This window comes from Pseudochaenichthys georgianus, chromosome 5, assembly GCF_902827115.2.
Source record: "Pseudochaenichthys georgianus chromosome 5, fPseGeo1.2, whole genome shotgun sequence".
In the NCBI taxonomy this organism is placed as follows: domain Eukaryota; kingdom Metazoa; phylum Chordata; class Actinopteri; order Perciformes; family Channichthyidae; genus Pseudochaenichthys; species Pseudochaenichthys georgianus.
The window spans coordinates 11,448,893-11,475,160 of record NC_047507.1 but is presented as its reverse complement, the minus strand read 5'-3'; the positions used below and the strand labels follow the sequence as shown (position 1 = coordinate 11,475,160).

The 26,268-nt window shown below is 42.0% G+C and overlaps 1 protein-coding gene across 1 annotated transcript; it reads right to left on the bottom strand.

Annotated features, from left to right (window-relative positions):
* Positions 1-1,530: 1,530 nt before the first annotated feature.
* Positions 1,531-25,323, bottom strand: tnks1bp1 (tankyrase 1 binding protein 1). Its single transcript, XM_071203101.1, has 10 exons — positions 25,113-25,323; positions 21,719-22,738; positions 14,849-17,576; positions 5,698-5,804; positions 5,107-5,203; positions 4,740-4,884; positions 4,452-4,585; positions 4,096-4,337; positions 3,926-4,011; positions 1,531-2,530 (listed from the first exon to the last, which is right to left on the bottom strand). Exons 2-9 carry the CDS (start codon positions 22,726-22,728, stop codon positions 3,936-3,938), a joined length of 4,539 nt encoding a protein of 1,512 aa, XP_071059202.1. The 5' UTR covers positions 22,729-22,738; positions 25,113-25,323; the 3' UTR covers positions 1,531-2,530; positions 3,926-3,935.
* Positions 25,324-26,268: the final 945 nt, after the last annotated feature.

Genomic DNA, 26,268 nt, shown 5'->3' with positions numbered 1-26,268 from the left:
TGCCTGTTTCTTCATCTTTATCTTTATATAGGATCACCCCAAAATCAATAATACATATTTTTCCTCTTAGCTGGAGTGCTATTTATCTATTCAGATCTTTGGGGGGATGAGTTGGAGATACCAGCTGCTTAAAGCACTTTGTTTTATGTAAGAATGCTCGTGACAGCATGGGATGTAAACATGTAAGATAGGATTAATTGCGCCATCCTTGACTTAGATGTAACATTAGCTAGCACAGGAGTGCCCCTCAACTTTTTGGAGATGCACTCTTATTTCTAAACAGCAATGTGTTAAGAAAAAAGTTCCTATCCGAAAACTGCACACTAAGTCTTGAAATGATTCCTGGAAAGAGACACTGCTGATAAGTGTTTCAAATTGATTTCCTGGCTGCTTTTGGACAAGTGCCGTCTAGTAAAAAGGTTGCCGACCCCTGGTCTATGGCCTTGTAGAGGGTAACGGGGTACAGAGTCGCTTAGATAAGCGGGGGAGTGCATCTGACGAAGAGATAGGTTGTTGTGCTCCCTATCTCTGTTTCTTATCTATATCTAATAGAACTGCTCGGGTCTTGATAGATTAAGTGGGGAAGTTCATGAGATCTTTCCAGAGGGTTATCAAGAATAACTTTTATCCAATGACCTTTTCCCTCTCTGTCTGTGTCTGTGTATTCTCTTGTTCCGATTAACCCAGCCAAATCTTTTTTCTTGTTTTGTATCTATATCTACACCGGGATCCGGAGTCGAGGCTGATCCTCTTGCTGTAGTCCTGTGTCTTGGATCCTCTATCCTGAGTTCTGGATTAAGTCGTGGACTTCGGGTCGTAGCGGTCCTGCCTTGGGTCTCGTCATGCTGCTTCCCTGATGGCTTCCACAGGATTGTAGCTGACATCCTCGTGGATTCATCTTCTTATTACAGACACATGCATTTCCTAACATTCGGTCGAAATGCTGTAAAATGTATTATCTCTTCGATTTACACACGGCATCTATTGCACGTCTGTCCGTCCTGGGAGAGGGATCCCTCCTCTGTTGCTCTCCCTGAGGTTTCTCCCATGTTCCCCTTAAACTGTGGGTTTTCTCTGGAAGTTTTTCCTTGTACGATGTGAGGGTCTAAGGATAGAGGGTGTCGTATTGTCATACTGATATTCTGAACAATCTGTGCTGTTGTATTTTCTGTAAAGTGTCTCTACTGTAGGCTATTTTTATTATATGTACAGCACTTTGGCTCGACCAAAAATCATTTATAAATGTGCTATATAAATAAAACTTGATTTGATTTGATTTAGTTCCATTATATTCGAGAGAAGGGAGACATTTTTAGGGCTTATATCTCCAACACTCTGCAACTCGCAGCAAAACAGTCTAAATTAATGATTGGCACAACAAGAACACATATCTATTTCTAGATAACAATGCATTAGTGGACACAGTACATGAGACTTTGTCCAAGTTGTATCTTAAAACTGACCGGATGGTGTGTATGTTTGAATGCTCCACTTCCAACTATCTTTTTCCATAAAAAACCACACACTCTATTGCATTTCATAGAAAAAGGTTTTAATAAAATTCCCTCAATTTCCTCTTATTATACATGGCATTGATCATACATGATTACGGCATTGATGACAGCCACTCTTCAACATTGAAAAAGGCACATAAAAGCATCTCGAGCAGATGATTGCATTTTTCTGGGTTACATATTTTACAAAAACAATTCCTGATTCTGTTACAGCATAGAAATATACTTCACCAGCTCACTGGTCGATTGGACAAAATCCAGGAAGTGCATCTTTAAAGGCACAATAAGAAGAATTTGTCAATTTGAGTTTGTAAACACAAAAGTTGATAGATTATTTTTTCGTTTGAATCAATAAAAATGTTTAGAAAATCCTAGTCATTGTACATTTTGGAACTGGAAAGAGAATAGACATACATGGTGAAACAATTAAAACAATCCAATGCCCATGATACTACAGTAAGGTACTTGATTATTGTATTGCTTAGATGTACCATCATTTGTTAAAAATGTTCTTAAAGTGCTTAAAGGTTTACTTGTGATTAGAAAGAGAATGTAAAAAGCATTTTGTACAATTTAACTAAATACACACAAGATGCAATCTATATGTATATTCAGTAGGTTCTGTACATAGGTAGGTGTGTGTGTGTGTGTGTGTGTGTGTGTGTGTGTGTGTGTGTGTGTGTGTGTGTGTGTGTGTGTGTGTGTGTGTGTGTGTGTGTGTGTGTGTGTGTCTGTGTGTGTGTGTGTGTGTGTGTGAAAATAAGCAGAAAATAAATCATGTACTTGGCATGAACACATCACAGACTTGGCACCATATTTCATGTACATGCCAGACAAGTTCTTGATGGCCACTACGTTCAGCTAAAGCCTGAATACCCTGTTGCATTTCTCAGTAAATGTCCAAAATAAGGCACTTAAAGTGGAAAAAGAAGCAATCATGCCAAGGTTTCTGCCAGCAGCAGCAGCAGCAGCTGAGATGGATGGATTCTTGCTGAACAGCCTTGTCCCAGTGTCTCCTAAAGGGAACCAGAGGAAGAAAAGTTCAGGAAGGCATGGCAAGTTTTTTTAAATAGAATATTTCAATACAAGGTAATTTACAGTGCTTTACAAATAACATTAAAAGCATTGGTATGCAACAGAAATGCATTGTAAAATGACATTCATATACATTTAAAAAAACAGTCATTAAAAAGCCAAGAGAATAAAAAGGTTACAGTGCAGCGTAAGATATTAATGATTATTTGATTTATCAGCATGGAACGTTTATTATATATAGCATATTATTTACATTTCAAACTCGGGTAGGAAGAATAAAAGAGTGAAACATTTAGAAAAAAGACAAAATAAAAATCTAGTGCAAATCATAGGACTGAGTGCAATTTCTGTTTGTTACATTTTTTTTTCATTATCACAGACTAAGGTCATTGACTTTATGCATATGTTATCACATGTAATTTGTTGGAACAGATTACTCAAGTACTCAAGAGTGCATTAATGTGTAGCATGGAGGGTCAAAGAGGCACTCTAACACATAATCCTGTAACATCAACATTTTCCATTTCAATACTGTAGCTGTTAAGGTAAGAAAGAAAATGGATGCAAGCGGAGATTCAATAGGCAAATTAAAAGAGCATCAAGCAGAGTAGATTGCATTCAGGAACAATGAGAACCTCTTCACCCAGTGCACACTTTAACATGGTGATAGGAGAAAGCTCTGCAGAGATATGGCCCACTTCCTGCTTTTGTCTTTGCTGTCAGCATCTTGTACAGTTGCATTAAATAAGTGTTCCTGACAGCATTGCCGGAAAGTCCAAAGCACTTGTTTTCTATTATCGCAAACCTATCCAGCTGTCTCACATCATGAATCAAAAGCATATTAACTCTTAAATAACGCCTTCACAACAGCAATAATTCAGGGTATTAGCCATATCTCAAAAAGATCAAAACGTTCGTGCTCAACGCTCCTCTATGGCTGATCCTGTTAAGTATTTTACATTACATTACGGATCACTAGCAATGTATAGGCTGTGAAAGCTCTGATGTGCTTGTTAATATAACCAGTAGCTAAATCAGGTTGCTAAATAGGAAAATCATCCAAAATATGCTTTTTATTCATATAGAAGAAGCTAAAATGTGTTTAGTTGACCAACTCACAATGCTAGTAAAATGTAAAAAGAAAAAGAAAGAAGCCTTAAATTGATACATAAAGTAGTTGTTTCAAAAATGCTGAAAAATGTGACTCGACTGTACAATGTAACGAAAGAAACCCAGGTAATCTGGTAATATGCTAGGTCTAAGGAAAAAGCAGAAATCCCTTTTGAACAAACTTCCTTTTTGAATTAATATTTTATTATGTGGCCTAGAATAACTGTCTTTGGTATTTCAATGTTCCCCTTGCCCATATTGCTCACCTGCGTCTGGCTAAGCCTCGCTGTCGTGATGACTCAGGCGCTTCTTAGACTGCAGTTCTTTCAGCCAGGCGGGAGAGGAGACAGACCTGAATGACACAGGTCAAAGGTCATGATTAAGACACATACCATATTTCTCATCATATAAGGATGCTGTCATGATCTGTTCTCACCCTCCTCCCCCACCACCTATGGGTGGCAGGACTCGGGCCGCCCCGGGGAGATGAGCGGCCTGGCGAGGAGAGCGAGCGGCCGGGCGAGGAGAGCGAGCGGCCGGGCGAGGAGAGCGGGATGGTTTTGAGGGAGATGGAGCCGCTTCCTCATTTCGACTTTCTTTCTCTTCTCTTCCCTTGTTTTCTTCCTTTTCCTCTCCTCCTCTGGTTCCTCCTCCACATGTTCTCCTTTTCAGCTGAGCCTTGAGGGGACATTTGAATTCAAGTCAATTTAAATGCCACCCATTTGTATCATGTTATTTATTGTCAAAAATGTAAAACATAGTAAATGATTCTCAAACTCTGATAGTGCTTACAATAAGGGATGCAGGGTTCAAACCAGTGAACATGGGGACTCTCTGAGAGGGGGTAGGAGAATGAGCTATCTTCGGTTTAGGCTGCTCCTCCTCAGAGTCTGAATCCCTTTGCTTAGACGGTGCCTTCTTTTCATCTAAAATCACCAATATAACGTTCAGCCATCAGTACATCAACATTTCCAGACTGCTTTATTGAGAAATTGCTTGATTAGTTATAAAAAACTGTAACTTAGAGCTCCAGCCCTCAATGTACTGAAGATCATTCAACATTATGGATGCTGTAATCACCTATGGTGTCCTGGGCTCTCCAGTCCTGACTTTCCTTTGGAGAGAAACCTCCACGCATCGAGCGTGGCGGACGCGACCGACTTCGGCGCTTACCCAGAACTGCCTTCGATCTCTGAGCACTGGTGTCGAGGAGAGGAGTGGAGCTCTGTGCACAAAAACACACACATCATCTAGCACACACTGAATGCAACACACTGTGATTGTAAATGGACTATCACACAACAGCAAAGCAGATGCAAGAGAGTGTTTTTTCTCCAGGCAGGTATGCAAAGTTACACCCAAACTACATGTTAATGTTTGTAGAGGATGACGCAGACATCGGCTGTGCCCTTTCACAAAGGAGGAATAGAAACAAAGAGTCACCAACCTCAGGGAATGGAGCCTGCTCCGGCACTCTGGAGAAGTCAGTGGTATCAGGGTCTTCAGAGGGTTCTTCAGGTTCCTCGTCAGGGACGGGCTCTGGGCTGAAGAGAGAGAACATTTTAATGTGTGATTTGAATGAGTAGGAAAAGGAAACTGTTTCCGTGTTGAGCTCTAGTAGCCACAAGGGGGCACAGGGAGCTTCAGTCTTGGAAACACTTGAAAGTCCTTGTTATCATATTTTAGTGTGCAGTTACTATTGGTTATGTCAAATAATTGATGTTTGAAGTTGCCAAATGCACATTGTCCTGAATATTTAAGCACACAAAGCTGACTGAAATGTATTCCAGTCCAGTTTCACAAAGGGTTGTTGTAATGCAGCTTGATCCTTGAAAACTCTCATGTCCGATGGCTATAGCACTGTTATCATCAGACGTGTTGCAGTTTGAATCAAATCACCTCGATGTGAAGCCACACCTTCAGCACAAGACATGACACTTAAACATGTCCAGTCCTGTCTGTCTCCATCAGGGTAGATGGAAATATACACAGTCCGCAGTTTAGACTCAGTATGTGTTTTGTGCAACCTCTCTCCTACCTGTCAATGTCAGATGTCTGCTCGCAGGCCTCATTCTGCTGCTCTGGCTCACTGTCTATCAAAGCATCAGTGTCTTCCCCCGTCGGGCTATAACTGTTAACAGGTGCCTGAAAGACAAAAAGACAGACCAAATGAACAAAAATACATATCATACAACAGAACCGGAGAACACATAAAGGAAGTATTGGGCTATGTAGGAAAGATATTTGGCTAAAGACGAAACCAGCAACTCTTCTGCTCTCTCTGTTGTATATCACACACAATCCAAATGAAGTGAATGTGCTTTTATTCTGTAATTCTGCGTATTAGAACGTCACATTCTGTCGATGAGGCGGGGGGGTGAACTGGACCGTGTGCTGAGCCAAGATCAGTAACTACAGAGGGAGAGAGGGCTGAGGACCAGCCGAGCATGCATCTTTTAATGAGCCGGTCACAGAGGCTGGGCTGTCCTCAATAAACACCATGAGCACTGGCATACCCACCTATATGCCTACACACAGACACACCAAACACACTCATGCTGCTGCTGCTGTCACGCCCACATGATGGAATGCATGGGTGCGCGCGCACACACACACACACACACACACACACACACACACACACACACACGCACGCACGCACGCACGCACACACACACAAATGTTCAGACAACAGCTACTGCAGTGCACTTCCTCGCAAACATTCCTTTAAGCTCACATTTTGTAAAGGGGCACATCCCAGTGTTGCGTTGTCTGATATTGTCACCTGGATACAAAACAACACCCGGGTAAACATCCCCGACATTTCATCTCCTCCATAAGTCCGTTTATTACTCACACAGCAGCAGCTGCAGCTTCATTTGCACAATGCCTGTTATCTGGCAACATCATAGCATGAATGAATAGGCTTCTAGTGATTTTCCTATAACCACAGACTGTGTTTAGGTGCAGAGGAAAACAAGGTCCGTTCTCACAGAGACAAGCAGCCTACAGTTAGGGGATTCCACCAACGTTTTTTTTTTTTTTTCCCCCCTACTCCCCCCCCCCCCCTACCCGACTTGTAAAGCGACCTTGGGTTTCCTGAAAGGCGCTATAAAAATATTATATATTATTATTATTATTAACGTGAATTCATCCTGAATCTCCCCCATGCTTTTATTATTTATTTGCAGCAAAACATGTAAAAAATGTATCCTGGATACTCTTCCAAAAAGGTTCTTATGATTTTAAAGCAAAAGTTCATTAATGAGGACATGTTATGCTCATTTACGGGTTTATTTTTGTATTTTGTGCCTCTGCTGTGACATGTTTAATGCTTTAATGTTCAAAAAGGTCTTTATTTTTCTCATACTGCCCGTGCTGCAGCACCTCTTTTCACCCTCTGTCTGAAACCAGAGCCCAGTCTGCTCTGATTGGTTAGCTGGCTCTGTTGTGATTGGTCAACCACTTAAAGATGTCTCGCCCCTAGTCTGTCAAGTACAATGTGTTGGAGAGCTAGCTGTAGTGAATATGTTAGCAAAGTAAGCAAACAGGTGCATATTTGTACATAGCAGTTATAGAGCAACTTTAAACTTCATTTGAAATAATGTTTTTAGCCACCCAACAAATATAAATCCGTTTTTTACTCTTTAAGCTCTATCTTTAGCTTCCATACACACCTTGGGAAATTAGCAGCTAAGTGCTGTACTATGTTCACCAGCTTGTTGAAAAAAGATCAGAAACAATCTATTAATGTACACGTGTACATCCGATTCAGAAGTACATACACACTATGGATACTCCATTTAGTTTTGTAACAACACAGCAACAGCCTTTACGTACAGCCATAAGAACCAGATGCTTTACAGACTTCACCATAGAAGAATCTCTAAACTGCAATAAACCTATGTATGAGTGTGTGCCAGGGCAGTATGGTTGGTTGGGCGGAGGATGTGCAAGTCAAGACAGAGTGGGCTTTATTAGTTTACATCCAAAACATTTTTGTCAAGACCAGAGGAATGTGTGAGACAGCTTGTGTTTGGTGCAGGGGAGAGGATAATGTCGCACGCACAACTGTGACTCTAAAACAGAGTAAGAGATGAAGACTGACAACAACACATCTACTCTTATAATGGAAAGTGATGGGTCATCAAAATGTAGTGGATACAGCCTGCAGCTTATTTTCACCTTTTGGTCTCTGTGGTGTACTTATACTCACACACACACACACACACACACACACACACACACACACACACACACACACACACACACACACACACACACACACACACACACACACACACACACACACACACACACACACACACACACACACACACACACACACACACACACACACACACACACACACACACACACAGCCACAGTAAACACTGCAAAACTACCAGAATAGTACATGTGTCTTTCATTTCCAAAGCAGAGCACGATATCAACAACAACAAATGCTCTCTTTATCGTTCTTTTGCTCAATCTTGATCTTGATAACTCAACAATAGTATACCGTCATATTTAGATAAACTGTACTGCAGTGTAGTGTTCTTTTGTCGAAAAATCTGAACTGAATTTGTCCTATAAGTGGATTATATTACAAGTAAAAAACATAATAAGACTAATATTACAATTAATAGTTATAATTCAGAGCGGAAAAAACAAATGTATTCGTCGTTGCTATAAAATTAGTCAACATGTTTCAATATTAAACAACTAATTGATGTATCCAGAAAGTTCTCCTTAGATTGACGCACAATGAGAATAATTGTTAGTTACAGCACTATTGTGATCCAATGTAATGGTTCATTTAATTTAATGGACTCTAATGTAATGATATATAACTGCGCCAGCCATGAGTAAACATAAACCTTGTCTAAGTGTGTCACACTTTGTTGTAGTCATCTGCTTTATCTCTGACACACACCACAGACACAGAGGGATAGGGCGTGCATGTACGCTGATAAAACACTACATTTGGACAACTTTATCAGATTGCTGCTTCCTTCCTGAAGCTTCTGCTCTCCCTCTCTACATTTGCATGGCTATCTGTTGACACATGATATAACCCTGGAGCATATTGTAAAAAGCACCCATACCCATGGCTCTTAATTTGATTAACCCAGGCCCTAAAGGCTGCTGATTCTTGTACTTAATGTCAGTTGAAACCTTTAAAAGGCAATTATTTAAAAATGAGGCTGTCATTATTCAGTCCTATTCATTAGAACTAGATATATATTTCTAAGCTGTTACTTCCTGCTACATCATCTCTTTCTTACAGAGCAGGTTTCAGGGCCTCTCCTCTGAAGAGTCTGCCGACTTCTGTCAGAAAAGCGACGTAGGGATCTCCTGCTACGTCTGGCGAAGCTGCGAAGTGGCGTCATAGCTCTTTGAAACCTTCCTTCGCCATCGCCACCTTGCTCTTCTTCCACCTCGTCCACTTTATCCTCCTCTTCCGTCTTCTGCGTGTCCTCTGCAGGGCCCCACACCAGCTCCAGAGCCCCTTGCAAGGAGCGCCGCACGCTGCCCACCCATCCCGTCACCTGGAGCTGGGCGGCCGACATCTTCCCTCCAAAGTACTGCATGGTCCGGAAAGCTCACACGGTCACTAAGGTCACCATGGGAACTGGGTCATCAGAGAAACTGAGCTTTGTTAGAGATGAAGGGATTGTGCGGAGTCAGAAAGTCGCGTCTCTCGTCTGCTTTTCAGTCATTATTTTCAGCAAGTAAAAGGTAAAGAGGGCACGAATTGTTCTGATGTCATACAAAACGAGGTATAGTCCATCTTTCATTTGATGCGTCCTCTCTCTCCATAATGTTATGGTTCAGGTCAGACAAACTCCCTGGAACAGTCAATTATTTGCTGTCAGTGAAGAAGTCAATAGTCTGAGAGCCCATGTGTTTGCGCTGTGAAACAACTCTTCCACTGCAGCACTCACTGCGATGGATGTGGCATCCTAAACACAAGCGTCCCGGAGAAAGACTTTCCAATCATCACATAATAATCCTTGTAAAAAAGACGCTGACAAAACTCTCCATGACAAATGTCCCTCTGGAAGTAAAGCAATTATGACGATTGTAGATTACCTCATTTCATGTGCACCCTCTTTCTTTGTTTTCTTTCAACTCTCTCTGCCACAGTCAAGCTTGTCTACCTACATCCCATTTCTCATCACAACTCCATTTTCCATTGAGAAAAAAAAAAAAGGAAAAGCAGCGTGGGAAATATCTGCCACATCCAAAGCCAGGTACAGAAAGTCAGATCACCCCTTCCTCTCCTCCATACCTGAGCAGTTCCATAATAATAAACCAGGTCTTTGTGGGAGGAAAGGCCCGAGGGAACAGCAGGAAACAGGAAGACTTTTTCACAAGTTGAGAGAAAGTTTGGAGCTAGATGACTGTGGACATGTGAACTTCTGGTCCGAGGTTTAGCCCATCCTCCTTTGAGTGTGTGTGTTTGTGCCAGAAAGTGTGTGCGTGTAGAGTGTGAAGGGCTCTCTGAAACTGGGGTGGAGAGATTGAGTAGAGAGACAGAGAAAGAGGGGCACCATGTATGGTCATTCTGACACGCTGCCCTGTTGACCAGATCCAAATGAGGACATGATGACCACACAGCACCTCGGATCATACCACTGTCTGTCTTTGTCCGTCTGTCTGTCCGTCTGTCCGTCTGTCTGTCCGTCTGTCAGTCTGTCTGTCTGTCCGTCTGTCCGTCTGTCTTTGAGCCTGAATGAGGCAGTGCGGTTGGCTGCACAGCTTGTGTTTGCCCAGTAAACATTTTCCTCATTCTGTCCTGTCCAGCTTTTCTCAGCCACACAAATAGCTGTAGAGGGTTCTTGCAGCAGAAACATTTCATTTATTTGACATAAACTTGACTGATTCGTGTTCTTTTGTCATATTATAGCAGTGAAAGGTGCTCTTCTACATGAGATGAACTTGTTGTGGTGCAGACTCAGGAAGTGCAATTTTAAAGAGCAGCAGCGCCACTCGCTGGTGAGAAACCGTCTGTACTCTCACGACAAACACAGCTTCAATAATACCAAAGGCCTAACTGAAGATAAGTGGTTATGTACAATGCCGCTCTACAAGAGCTTACCTGTTTAAAGAGTTGGTTTGTTTGCCCGAAGCATTGACGGAGCAAACAGAAATGCAATATCACAAAGACGCGCACACACACACACACAGAGTTCAGAGCTCCACAGTTCAGTGTTTTCATTACATTGCCTCTGGGTAAAAATGTTGCATGTCCAAACAGGTGGTGCACAGTTCTGTCTAAACTGGCAAGGCCCTGTCCGCTGCTTATACTCTCTGATGTTCTCCGATAACGCTCACCTTGAATTTTTGCTTCCTTGTTTTTTTTAGAGTAAAGATAGACTTTCCTTTCTTTTTCAGATTTGTAATCTTTTGCAAGATGTTTCTCATTTAGTTACATAATGTGCTAGACCTTGGACTTTAAATTGCTTTAATGTTTGTTGTTAGGCCGTCATTTTTACTTCAGTCTGTTACTTCATGAAATACAGGCAAGCTGACGCTGCTAAGGTTACTAAAATGTTCCAGTTGCAACATCAGCAGACTATTTAGCTTCCAACAGATTTAGGACTACTTCTTTTAGGCAGTACAGTGATAATGTTTAATGAGGGTCCACCCAGAAGTGAGCTCAGACATGGTCTGTTGACTGCAGCTGTACTGCAAATACAATGGGACTCTGATTTAACTGAAGAAAAAAAGTTGTTACCAGCAGCCTAAGCATATGTATTTATCATATCATAAGCATAGCAGCATTAATACAATGTGTATACCTGTCTTCAGTCACCAACAGTCAAAGTCAGGGTAAACTATAGTACGCCTTAAAATAAATACCCTCAAATTGGACACAAGCTAAAAATGAATGCCTGAACTATAATAATTGAAGCGTGATGAAACGGATGTTACAAGTCAAGTAGACTGGAGTCCTCATGACAATAGGTTAGGATTGTTAGTTATCATGGTTAAAGTGGACCTATTATGCTATATTTTAAAAATATCTTGTAGGGCCATACCTATATAAAACATGTCTGTGAAGTTTTTTTGCTTAAAATACCAAACAGATCACCCATTGTAGCCATGCCTACTGCTCATACTCCTCTTTTGCAGCCCTGTTACAGAAACAGATTTTGGGTCCTTAGCTTGAAAAAAAAAGAAAAAGAGGAGGCGGAGCTAATGCCTGATGAGAATTCTACCGGAGATAAAGTTAAATTCTGCTGTGATAAAACGCCATCCTGTTTTAAACCACATCAAAGATTATTTCTGAAATAGTATGGAGCTCAAATGCTTTTTCTCTTGCCGGTTTATCACAAGGTGAGTTCTTTTTTTATTTCCTGCTTTTTAAAACACATGTGCTCTCCAGCACAGGTTAACTCTGAGTGTTAGCGAGGCTTGCTAACGTAAACAAAGACGTCCAAAACACGGCAGGCATTAGGCTTGTTTGAGACAAGCAAGACCTGCGCAGACCTGCGCAGTTGCGATCAACGTCTTGCTAGTGCGTTGCATGATGGTTAGTCATTTTGTCCGACTTGCTCTGGAGGCTCGCCCACATGAGACTTTGAAATCTCGCGGGACAAAGACGCCCGCAGCCTTGAGAGCGAGGCGAGTTGGCGCAGTTGCTCTCCACAAGCTGCGGAAGCGAAATGCTTGATGGGAAACGGCTCGCTGGTATCTCGAGCTGAGCGCTCATTGGTGGGTTTTACCACGTGCTGCTGATGAAACTCTCCAATTGGCTGGCAAAAGTTTGTTGTTGTTTTGTGTCAGTTTTACGTCGCCACATCCATTCCCATTTTTCATCATTGTTCCACAATGTTTATCATCATGAAATTAATATCTATATATTTTATACTATACTGCTTACCGTTTTCATACTTTATATATCTTAGCATATTCATACACACTGTTCATACTGCTCACAGGCTGATATCTAGTGTATTCATACCCCACTGTTTATTCATCATTCAATTCATTCTATATGTTATTCTGTAGATTGTGTACATTACTTTCCACTTCACTGCTTGTTGCACCTGGTTAGAAGCTAAACTGCATTTCGTTGTCTCAGTACCTGTAATATGTGCAATAACAATAAAGTCATGTCATTCTCCATACAATACATGTGGGATTTCTATTGCATCCACTTCATCTGCAACGAAAAACGCCAACGCAATTTCCGCCATTGCAAACCCAGCCAGTCAAGCCGACTCGGAGTCCGAGCTGTCCGACTTAAGACGAGCTTTTTGACACCTCCCCCGGCTGCGATCGGCTACTCTTGTCTACTTTCGAGGCGAGCCGCAATGTGTCTCAAACAAGCCTATTGTTTCTGATAGCAACTTTCTGTGGGTCCACCATCCGAAATTACGTAATATCGGCAGCAAATCTGTATCCGCTCGTTGTACTCCCATTTTTAAAAGATTTGGGTACGGAGGAAAAGAGAAAGGGTTTTATTTTCTGACGCTGCGTGAGTTCCCCGACGCACCGGGGACACATTTATGTATAAAAGACATCACAAAGTGCATTTTGCATGATAGGTCCTCTTTAAATATATAATTTAAAAGATCCGATCTGTTCCTTTTTGGTTACTAGTTATTGGTTCATTGGCTTGGGTTCACATTGTTGACCTTTTCACTTTTACAGCTGAATTAGGAGGGTTAGTTAGACTTTGATATCCTCTGCGTTAGTAATTCAGTTACAGATATTAAAACATTTTCATTAAATGAACGACATATAAAGCATCTGGTTTTAAGTATTGAGTTGTTGAACTTGTCACGATAAAAATATATTAGTTGCTAAATTTAAACACCCAACAAATCAAAGGACTTCCTCACACAGGTGCGGCTCACAGATGTTTGACAATTACCTACAAGAGATGATAAAGGGACAGATATTAAACTCTCTGATATGACAACTGTATATTGTCTTGTGGTATACATTGTCATAAGACAATTATTCTGACACTCAATTTAGCCTAAGCTTTAATAATTGAGCTTTTTACCAAAACAGCTTTTAAATCATAATCCTTTAGCAGATGTGTGTGATTTGGCTCTACATGTATTGTATTCAATATTGATTTGATTACTCAGTTTATTGTGTTAATTGCAGCTCATTAGTTCATATTCAAGTTGTAACATATACTGATGGGAGTGGCTGGCTTACTGCATGACAACACCAAAAGCAAATGTAAACCATAAGGTGGATCGCTGTCAGAGGTGCAAACTGCTGAGCTGGCTCTGCAGTTCACTGTGAAACCACAAACAAACATTAGGTGATATTTCAATCAGCAACGACTCACCCATTGCTGCTGGAAATAACTCATCCAAGATGCCCAGGAGAAATAATCCATCCCTCCTTCTTTTGATCATGCAATATTTATCTTTAAAACTGCCTTTCTCTTTGAAATCAATGTTATCTTTACACATAAATGGCAACAAAATGAAAGCAGCAGACGGTTGCGAAACATGCAGAGGAGGACGAAACCTCACTTCCTGTCTGATTTCATACTGTCGCGACCACACATCGACACGTGCACCAGAAATTAATGCACTGACAGAAAGTAATTTTTTCCACATATCATCTCAAGGGGGAAGTAATTTGGTTTCATGAATTGAGAATCATACACCTCCGCAGCTAGGATTATTTGTATCGTCGACCTCCCAAGTCAAGACTTATCTTTATCAAACACTTTAAGTATTTGTATTATTGTAAGACATATGGTATCACTATGAGTAAAGACCGATACTACTACTGACACATGGGAGTAGATTTAGAGTTCAGGCCATGCTGGTTTGATCACTCAACACACACACACCCCCACACACACACACACACCGCCCCCCACCCCCCACACACACCGCCCCCCACACACACACGTTCTTGAGCTGAGACTGAGTCAGGGTGAAGCGAGTATAACAAGATGCTTGTACCCGTGCAACAGGAATACCAATGTGTTGGTGAGGTGTGTGTGGTTGCCAGGGTGATTTGATGCAATGGAGAAATAACCACATTAACGTGTTCTCTCCTGTCTCTGTGCTTAAACCTAACCCTTTGTGAATCATTACACAATGTTGCCTTTCATGTACCAATGATGGTGTTCACAACTACTCCCTGAATCAGGAGCAGGTTTGAATGAAGTTGTATTCCAACAGAAAGTCTGTATTTACCTTTAGCTCGTCTTCTTCCTCCTCCATCTCCAAGGAGATGAGCTCTTCCTCTTCTGGGCTCTGCTCCTCTTCCTCTTCCTCCTCTTTCTCTTCTTCCTCTGGACTTTCCAGGGCTATTGTAGGCTCGGGGAGGATTGTTCTTTCCACCTGCTCACGCACTCGGTTTTCAACGGGACTGACTTCCAGGGGCGCCAACCAATCAACAACTTCCTGTCTGTTCCCAGAGTAGTCTGCCCAACTCTTCGAGGGCGGTCTGGTGTCTGCTTTCGGCTTCGAGCCCCATCTCTTGGGTTTGACGGAGAAGTCGTCGTAGACCACGTGCATGTCAGGCGGCCTGACGGAGAAGTCATCGTAGACAACCTCCACCTCCGCCTCCCTCTTTGTGGGGGAAAGCAGCGGCTTCGGAGGCACATCTTCAAAGTCAAAGTTGATTACATTTGTCTCTGCTCTGTCTGCCACACTCTCTCTTTCTTGCCTTTTTCTCTCTCCCTCCATTTGTAGCTTTTCTTCCCGTTCTTGTGCTTGCTTTCTCTCGTATTCCTCTCGCAGCTTTCTCTCCAGCTCCACCTCTCTTTCTTTCTCCATCTGCCCCTTCCTTTCCTCTTCCCTTCTCTCATCCTCTCTCTGTCTTTCCAACTGTATTTGCCTCATTCTCTCCATCTCTTCTTCCTTTTCTTGCAGCTCCTTCAGCCTAATTTGCCTCTCCCTTTCTCTCTCTTCTTCCTTTCTTCGGTTTTCTTCCAGTTCTTGTGCACGCTTTATCTCAAATTCCTCTTCCATTTGTTTCTCCAGCTCCTCAAATTGGTCTTTCTCACTTTGTCTCTTCCTTTCATCTTCCCTTCTCTCCTCCTCTATCTGTCTTTTCCTTTCCTCTTCTCCTCTCTCCTCCTCTCTCTGTCTTTTCCTTTCCTCTTCCCTTCTCCCCTCATCTATCTGTCTTTTCCTTTCCTCATCTCCTCTCTCCTCCTCTATCTGTCTTTTCCTTTCCTCTTCCCTTATGTCCTCCTCTCTCTGTCTTTTCCTTTCCTCTTCCCTTCTCTCCTCCTCTATCTGTCTTTTCCTTTCCTCTTCTCCTCTCTCCTCCTCTCTCTGTCTTTTCCTTTCCTCTTCCCTTCTCTCCTCCTCTCTCTGTCTCTTCCTTTCCTCTTCCCTTCTCTCCTCCTCTATCTGTCTCTTCCTTTCCCCTTCCCTTCTCTCCTCCTCTATCTGTCTCTTCCTTTCCTCTTGCCTTATCTCCTCCTCTCTCTGTCTTTTCCTTTCCTCTTCCCTTATCTCCTCCTCTATCTGTCTCTTCCTTTCCTCTTCCCTTCTCTCCTCCTCTATCTGTCTTTTCCTTTCCTCTTCTCCTCTCTCCTCCTCTATCTGTCTTTTCTTTTCCTCTTCTGCTCTCTCCTCCTCTATCTGTCTCTTCCTTTCCTCTTCCCTTCTCTCCTCCTCTATCCGCCTCTTCCTTTCCTCTTCCCGTCTCTCCTCCTCTATCTGCCTCTTCCTTTCCTCTTCCCTTCTCTCCTCCGCTCGTAGTCTTTCTTTCTCCCTCTCCTCCTGTCTGAGTCTTTCCTCTTTCTGTCTCGCCCTCTCCCTCTCCTCCTCTTTCTGCCTCTGCCGCACCATCTCTTCCTCGTCTCCTCCACTCAGCCTCTCTGCCTGGCTCACCCAGGCTTGTTCCCACTCCTCCTCTCTTTGTAACTTCTTGTTGCCTTCCTTCTCTCTCACTTTCCGCTGGACGTTGTATTCTTCTTTCCCGCTGACCAGTCTCTCGTCCACTCCCTCTTTCCTCTCCTCCTGAACTTGTCTTAGTCTCTCTTCTTTCTGTTTCGCCCTCTCTCTTTCCTCTTCTCTCTGCCACTCCAACTCCTTCTCTCCTTCCCCCTGTTCTTCTTCTCTTATCCTCTCCGTCTGCTTCACCCACTCTTGTTCCCACTCCTCCTCTCGTTGTTTCTTTTTATTAATAACTTCTCTCTTGTTTCCCTCTTCCTGATCTTGTTGAAGTCTCTCTTCTTTCTGTTTCGCCCTCTCTCTTTCCTCTTCTCTCTGCCACATCAACTCCTTCTCTCTTTCCCGCTCCATCTCCTCTCTGTCCAACCTTTCTCTCTCCCTCTCCTCCTCTTCCCTCTGCCTCGCCTTCTCTTCTTCCATCTTGACTCTCGGCTGCTCGTGTTCATCTGCTCTTCGTCTTTTTTCAAATTCCAAATGTTTCAGACGTTCTTCTTCTTGCGCCTTATCATCTTCCTTCTTCTGTAGACCTCCTACTCTTCTGTAGACAGGCGTAGGGACGTCCTCTTTAGCTTCATCCTCAGATTCTTCTTCCTCTTCCTCTTCATCCTCGCTGGAAGACGGTGAGCCCAGGATCAATGGAGGCCCACCATCATCTCTCTCCACCACACCGAAGCGAACAGAGCGTCGTTTGACATTGTCCCTCTTGAGAGCGTGTTCAGGTGTCTCACTGGAGTCTCCCTCATCAGCGTTGATTGTATATGAACCTTGTTTGCGTAGTTTGACACTCCCTTCACTTAACGTGTTCTCCATATCCTCTTCTGGCGTTTCTTTGGAGCTTTCTGTTGAGCGGGCATCAGTAAGAGCGTCTTTGGATGTTTCCATCGGGGTCTCTGTGGGTGGTTCGGCGGGCGACACCTTTGATGGAAGATCCAATGTGTGACTGGACCAGGTTTCAGGAGCAGCAGGCGGCATTGTGGGTGTTTCCACTGTTGGAGCAGTTGCTGGCTCAAAGCTGTAAAAGAGATAACATTTTAAGTTGAATTACAGAAGAATTATCCACAGATAAATGGCAGGGGTCTTTCATTTCAAATAAAAAAAAATGCACATATTCTTGAATGCCTTACTCTTACTTTACAACCATCATGACCCCTGGTAGACCACCACACATATTACAATAGACTATAACACATGTGTTTGGTGCTATCTCTTAATTAGACTATTCAACTACTATAACACACAGAGCCGGCCCGACCCATTAAGCGACATAAGCGGCCGCTTAGGGCCCCGCAGCCACTAAGGGCCCCCTGACAAAAAATGAATTTTTTTTTTTCTCAGTACACCGTCGCTGTGATAAGTATGTTTAATTAATGTTGTTAATATGCCTAGATTGTAGGGGTGTTGAAAATAATCGTTTCTACGATGCATTGCGATGCGGACGTGGACGATTCGGTCTCGATGCAGTGACGGAAGATAATCGGTTATAGAGTAGTAACGTTGCTTCCTGATTTTCCGGCCGCGGCTTTACTATAACGTTTTTTCTGTCACTTTAATATCAAATCGGTCGGTGACGCAGAGATCAGGGAACAGATGTGACAGCGGCACAGCAACACGGAGCAGTCTGCTTTATCCACCAACACAAGAACACCAGTCCAGAACCAACAGCAGAAGGACCCGCTCTGAATCACTCCGTGTCGCTGCGGCTCAGAGACACAGGGTCCCTGTGTCTCGGAGCCGCAGCGACACGGAGTGTGACAGAGATTTATGTTTTTCAAAAATAATCGCGTTACAATCATGTCAGGTTTTTGGTGGATTTAATTAAGTCTTGGATTGCAAAGTATGAATGTCCTCTAGCAATTTCCAGACGATATATACGTGTGTAAAGTTTGTGAAGGCAGGAGGAAAAAAGCTTCCGCGATCACCGTCTCCTCTCCGTTCCTCCAAGCCTCGCCCCCTCCCTGAAAATAATGAGTGACATGCTGATAGTGACCCGATAGAAACTTTATTATTCACTTAATCACTGAGATATAATGAAGCTAATTTAATCTCATACATTCATGGGATTTATGTAACAGTAAAACAGAGAATGTAAGTGTGCACCCACATGCAGTATTTTTGTTTGTATATGCTATTGTAAATACTCCTGTTGTCTGCTGTGTTCAGACTCAAGTCCTGTGTGTGATGCCACATTCAGGACATTCAGTGTCCTTTTTTAACAGAAGACCGTGGCTAGAAGCTGCAGCTAGACTGCAGAAGCATTAGCTTTTTGTTTTTGAGGATGGAACAACTTCACACACGGAGGCTAGACCTATACAATTCATTTATTTTGGTTTATAAATTAATGTCAAGACATTTATGTTATTGATTTCTGAAGCACTTTCTAAATAATAAAAAGAGAGTTCATATGTATTTACTGCATGTATGCATTGATGAAAAATAAGCCATGTGCAGTAATATAGAAAATTGAGAATGCAACGCATTGGTATGAATCGTGATGCACCGTGATATCGAACCGAATCGAATCGTTGACAGGATAATCATAATCGAATCTAATCGTGAGACCAGTGAAGATGCACAGCCCTACTAGATTGTCTACTCTCAAAGTCATGTATTATATTATTGTGTCAATCATATAATACATTAACCATGCTTTACCTGAACCTCATCATGAGAGGACGTAACAGGATTGTAATTTCCCGTGTTCAGTGAATGCAACAGAGGCAAGACACCAGACCAACCAGAGAGTTGAATGGAAATAAACATCTGTCTTATTGGCTGACAGGTACCTATCCTGTGAGCTGTGACAATGTATAAAATAAACTGTCAGTCGGACAGACGACAATTCTCAAGTGGTGGCTCACACAACAACCCCAGAGCCAGGAGAACAAGGTATGTAAATGTCAGTAAACTTCCAAATTATGCGAACATAGCATAAATTACAGCTACGTTGACGTTACTTTGAATCGCGGTGGGAAGCTAAACCGTTAGCAAGTAGCTATAGCTAGCCAGATATATTAAATAAACACTTTGTCATACAATCTAAATGTTATGTTTTTTAGCGTTACCTGGTGATTTCAAAGAAAACTTTCTGGAAAATGTTGACTTACTGTTCGACATGAAGCTAGAAGCTACCTTACAGTACACAGTTGATCCTGAGTCCTGTCAGTTAAAGTTTTTCATAGTTAGCTTAGCTAAGCATCAACCTAGCACTGAAATATATGGATGTTATGTGAAAGTATTTCTGAGGAAAAGTCAGCTGAAATGGTGGCATAGTTGCCACTGCTTTACGTGTCGACAGCCTGTTTGAACGTATTTGCAGCAGTAAATGTGGCTGTTTGGCCACTGATGTTGCCATAACAACACCTGAATTTAAATGTGCAACCTCTTTTTGTTACAGATTTTTGGATGAAATTATAATTCTTCTGAATGATATTCTTATTGACAGCTAGTTTCTATGTGAACGTTATGAGATGGACAGCCAGAGAGAATAAATGAAAAATAGTTATGAAATACTATATGACAAAACAAGAATACAGTTTAAAAGGAGAGTGATTTGTAAAATATCCATAAAGAAAAATCTGTTTACAGTTCTGTTTCATATGGGTGTTGAGAGATCCATAGATCTCTTAATTTTGCTCTCAAAGTGCACCAGATTGATGCTTGTAACTTCAATATTTAAAAAAAAATATCTTCACGGGGGAGCATGCCCCCGGACCCCCCTAGAGAAGGTGAGGACCACGGTGTTTACATGCTTATTTATACAATATGTGTGCTTATGCTAACATCATAAGACAAAAGTTGGTTCCGTGTTGTGTGTAGTGAGAACGCGCTAGAGTGAGGGGGGCCCTCAAGCCAAAGCTCGCTTAGGGCCCCCAAAAGTCTAGGGCCGGCCCTGGTAACACAATGTACAATAACTTTGCATTCTATCATTTTATTTTCACTACTGTTACCTGGCTGCTATCACAGCACTTCAACGTGCTATACTTATTATTATTTATTTATTTTTAAATACTGTTACTGTAGCCTACTTATTGTTGTCCACCTGGATGGGTAATTTTGTAATTTGTGTAAATTCGATCTCTGATGTTTTATGCATGCCTCTTAATTAATATTTTGCCTCTTTGCTGTTTCTGTAAAAATGTACATTTAACTAACAAAGGTATTCTAATTCGGAATTCTCTCATGACTGTATGCTAAATTACATTTACATACAGCAGCCTGTTAGCTTAGCTTAGCATTATGACTGGAATAAGCTAGTTGGCTCTGTCCAAAGTTAAAGAAATCTGCCCACTAATTCCTCTACAGCTCAGTCATTAACATATCTCTTTTGTTTGTTGGATCAATGCAAAGAATGTCATGCAAAAAATGTAAATGTGAGTAACTTTGCCTTAGCCTGGTGCTGTCACTTCCTGGAGACTTTTCCCCATTGACAAGGTAACCAACAACAAGCTACATTGACAGATATACCATACAGACATGAGAGTTGTATATCTCTCTCCTTTAAGGGTAGGTTTGATTCGACTACATTACAGGAACAAATATTCCACTAGCCTCTATTTGCCACTCATTTGTATGTTTGTTTTTTAAATAAACATGCTCTACTCATACCAGTAGGTGGTTGGAGATCTCAAATTTCATACTTTGAAGTGGCCTGGTTTGAACTCTTATCTAGTGTAATTTGAGGACATAAATCTGGCAAGCTACGTTATTCATTTACCACATTACTACTGAGAGAACAGTACAGTACATTAAGAAGTAAGTTATTATATGGAGTAAAAGAAGACTGTCCTAGTAAAACTAAATCGTCTAAAAGTTCAAGGCTTGTCTCATCTCTCCAATATTTTTGACAGAAACTGGGAGAAACAATGGCAGAGACTGAAAAAACCTTTCTCTCTCCAAGGAAACTGAACAAAAAACGATACTTGCTGTGTGACTTCATCATTGGCCATAAATAATGCTCAACATTGGTCTTAACGAAAACACCTGATCTGTTGCATGCATCTGATCAAAATGAAATGTAGAGCCAAAGATGAATCTGTGCTTTTGACCTTAAATAACACTATACTTGTTTGCACTTGGAGGAGAATGTTTTCCTTTTACTCATGTCTTAACACGTTACCAAACACAAACGGCACAAATGAAAGAAGGCATGCTCACATCTTGGAGCGAGATCTTGGAGCAACCTGAGGCTTCTTCTCAGTCTTTGGATCCTCGGGGGGTGTTTCCTTTGCCCAGATTTTCATTCTCTCCCTTACACCCTTCACTCTTCCTGCACCATTTATAATTTCCGGCTCCTCTCTCTTTGTCATGATCTCTGGCTTCAATGAGGAGTCAAACAGGAGGCTGATTCTGCGTTTTATGCTTCCCCCTCCGCTGTTTACCCCCAGCAGCGCTCCATCATCGCCCTCCTTGTTGGACGGCTCTGATGTTGGCTGGCTCGGCTCTGGGTCTGAAGGCTCTGACTTGTCTGCATCATCTTTGGTGTCGGTTGTTGTGATGGTAACAGCTGGCTGGGGGGACAGACATGGGCCACCTGACTCAAACTTGGAGGTGAGCTTCATGGACAGCCGCTTCCTGCTGCCGCCCCATCCATACGCTGGATTGTCTGTAGAGGAAACGTCACTGCCTGATTCTTCGAGGTTTTGTACGACAGAAGTCTGTGATTCATCTTCTTTCTTATTTTCTTCTTTCTGTACTGGTTTAGTTACAATTTCCGTGGATGCTTTGTGATTTGCTTGGATGACATCGTCTTTCTGGATTGGCGGAGGCTTGGGTGTCACTTTGGGTGGAGCAGGATCAGGTTTTACCACGCTGGAATCAAGAGTATCCTCTCCACTTGCTATCCCTTCTTTGGTTGACTTTGGTGGATCTGTCGGTAAGACACTTACATCTGTCTTGGGTTTGGAAGCAGAGGTGGGGGTTTGTTGAGGGGGTTTCGGTGCGGGTGCTGTCACTGAAGGTTTGGGGAGACCTGCAGCTCCTGATTTGACCGTCTGCTGTGTGGTTTTCGTCGAGTTTGAAGTGACCGTCTTTGGGGCATGGATGGAGCGGATGGTGGTGTTCTTCTGCAGAGAGAAGGGCTTGGGAGTGAGTCGAGGTTTGGGGGCCAGAAATGGTTTGGGGTTAGAGGTGCCGTCAGTCTGGGAAACCTCAAAGGAGCTCTCCATAGCTGAGTCGCTGAAAGAAGGAAGAAGAGGTGTTTACATACGGCGGCACATTTACATTGAAAGAACACTGGTGGTGGCGGTGGTGGTGTAGAAAAACTGGATGAGACTGGTCTGTCGAGATTTTTGAAGGCAAATAACCTCTGCAGGGTTACAAAGAAACACATCGATCACACTGAACAAACACCAGAAACAATGGAAAGTGTTCCTGCAGGAGCCTATTTACTTTTTGCTCAGTTTAGTTTTCAAATAATGACACAGAACTTTTTTAAATATTGAAACCATTTAAATGGCTAGTTGCAGCCTTATGTAGAGCTGCCAGTCACTGTCACTTTTATAGCATGGGGGATTTTATATTTATTTTGAGTGTGACCTCTGAGAGCTAGCCCTGATTGAGGTTGTGCAAAACGTGACTTAATGTTGATCTAAATGAGCAGAGGGAAGCCATACTGAGGGGGAGAAATGACAATATAAGTAATTCCCATTGTGTAGGACAAACTGTTTGTTAAACCACGGACTATATTTGATTATTTCCTAAATTAAATGATTGATACTTGACACTTTAAAGCAGGGGTGTCAAACTCAATTTCATCGCGGGCCACATTCGCATAAAGGTTGCACTCAAAGGGCCGGTTGTAACTATATAAATATATAATATATATATATATAAAATAATGTATTATATTACATTATTGCCTCTGAATTGGATTATTATCGGATAGGATAATAACTTAGTAATTAACTACGTCTGAAAACAGAAGTCCAGGGCAAATAATTGCAAGTCTCTTCAGTGCGCATGTCACAAAACGAGATGCATTGTGGGACATGTCGTTTATGGGCAACGTGCTTCTGTAAAGTGGCATGTAACCGTATAATAAACGTATTATATTCTATGCAAGCTCTTGCGGGGCCACATAAAATGAAGTCGCGGGCCGGATTTGGCCCCCGGGCCTTGAGTTTGAGACCCCTGCTTTAAAGGTTATGTTTTTTATATATCTTACTGAGTATTGTTGGACCTTTGATAACATCACACTTTTCCTCACAAAGGCTCACAAAGGCTGCAAAAAGCACAATAATTTTTTGAAATAAAACTCCTAAACTGAGAATGAGAACAGGCAGGTGGGAGACATGTCAGCAATCGAGGCAGGCCTGATGAGTCATCGCCCACATCAACAATAGTCTGAAGAAATGACTAAAATCACAGTCTAGATCTCCAAGTGAACTGAAACCTATGTCAGATAAACAATCTTAAAGTAAAGTACTGTCACAAGGACGAAATAAAGGACAAGCCTAGACACCTGTGTACACATTTGTAACAGTAATGTTCCCAGTGTATAACACTAAATATACAACAGGCATTGTTGTGTTATCTGGTTTGACCTGTAATACAATACACAAACCAGTAACTACACACCCCAGTTAAATACTGTGCAACTCTCAGTGTTTGTCAGTAAAAAGCTTTCTCTGTCACTCTCACACTATTAATCTACAGCTGGGTTTGATCAGCAGTCCGCCTTTGCACTTAGGTATTTTGCATGTTATATGTTTGTAATAAACTTGTTGCTCCATTGCTCAAACACACAGCAGCTCTGGGCGTGCGTGCATGATATTGTGCAATGGGTTTGGATTGGACTCTTAAAGCTGTGTCCTGTTTTTCCTGATTTACCTCCCTCTTTTTTTTTTACTTTCAAGTAGAATTCCTTAGAAATAAACAGTGTCTGGCAAATAAAGCTGCAGTTGATGAATAATTTATGTTGCTTATTAAGGCCACATTCACAGTCAGGGGAAAATCTTCCTGCAGCAGCACTTAAGCTTGTGGGATTTTTTGTTTCTTTATCTTTATTTGCCTTCAGTGCCTGCTGCCCTGCCAAGGCTAACAGACAGCACTCGGTCCCTTTCGTTTTCATGTCCACTGTGTTATTTACCTCTTTGAATGACGCTGTGAGAAGCTTAAACACGTAGTTTGGGAAACGTCTGCTCCTCAGTGAAGCAAATATTACGATACAATGACTTGTGGCGCACATTCAACTGCGAACTGTACGTTATATCGGTGCGTATGCTTCATTTCGGATGGTTAATAAGTTACTGATAAACGCGTCAACAGTGAACTCCCAGTCGTTGAACCAGCCGTCTGAAACTGGACAAAGAAAAGGTGAAAAGTAAATAAAACTAAGTTTGTTTTTACGCTCGGCTGTCAGTGTTGTGAATCACTCTTTTGTGAGAAAAAATGTATGCGGATACTTAAGACGTTACCCATGACAATGTTCTTTAAATATATAGTAAAATATAGTAATAGAGCTTGTGCACCTGCTCTTAACACCAGCTTTTTGAAGTTTTAAGATATTTATAAGACATTTCGTCAGCAGCAGTATAATGTTATTGTTTACCTTTTGTCTTCACGCAGTCATACAGGTGGGGGAAGGAAGGAAGCGGGAAGAAGTTACAAAAGAAAAATGTCCCTCAGTTTTCCGTGAGCGTTTCGCCTGCTGAGCTGTTGTTAGTGTTTTTTTTCCAAGTCATTCACACTAACGAGACGTCGGGCTGCTGCTACACCCAGCAGACACTCCCAGCGCCCGCCTCACTGACACGCTGCTGGGGAGGCAAGTTACACAGCGAGACACAGGAAGTGGCGTGTGTTTACTTCACAATAAAAGCGAGTTTGTCATAAACTTAAAGGAGCCTTATTATGCTAACTTCCAGATTCAGATTTGTACTTCGTGCCTCTACTGTGACATGTTTACATACTCATACTGCCTGTGCTGCAGCACCTGTTTTCTTAAACCCGATTGGTTAGACGGCCCTCTCTGTTGTGATTGGTCAACAGCTTAGATATGTCCCGCCCCTTAGCAGAGATGGGGTCGTTACTAAAAAAAAGGAATATATTACATATTACATATTACTTTAAAAAAAGTAATATATTACACTACTTACTGTAGTGTGATTACTGAATTATAAAAATAGTGCGTTACACTACTCCGTTACCGACAAAAGTAATATTATTACAGTAACGCGTTACACCCAACTCTGCCTATCACATACAATGAGTTGGAGCGCGCCGCTAACCAACAGAAGCGGAAGTTGCACATAGTGATGTCGCTATGTAACAAAAGTAAACAAAGGAGTCCAATGGAGGCCTTTCGGACAGGGGGTGAGAAACTCCCTCTGGAGGGAACTTTCGGATTTTAGCCTTTGCAGACCATTTACATGCACAAAAACCTATATCACACACTACAGCAGGGGTGTCCAACTCAAGGCCCGGGGGTCAAATCCAGTCCGTGACTTCTTTTGATGCGGTCCCACAAGAGCTTGCAAATAATATAATATGTTTATTATACGGTTACATGCCGATTTACAAAAGCACGTTGCCAGTATGTCCCAGCAACAACGCATCTCAAATTTGGCATATTTCTCAGAATTTGACTTTTTTTCTTCTAAATATTATTTTTTCTTAGAATTTGACTTTTTCCCAGAATCTGACTTTTTTTTCCAAATGTTATTTCTTTTTTTATGATTTTGACCTTTTTTCAGAATTTGGCTTTTCTT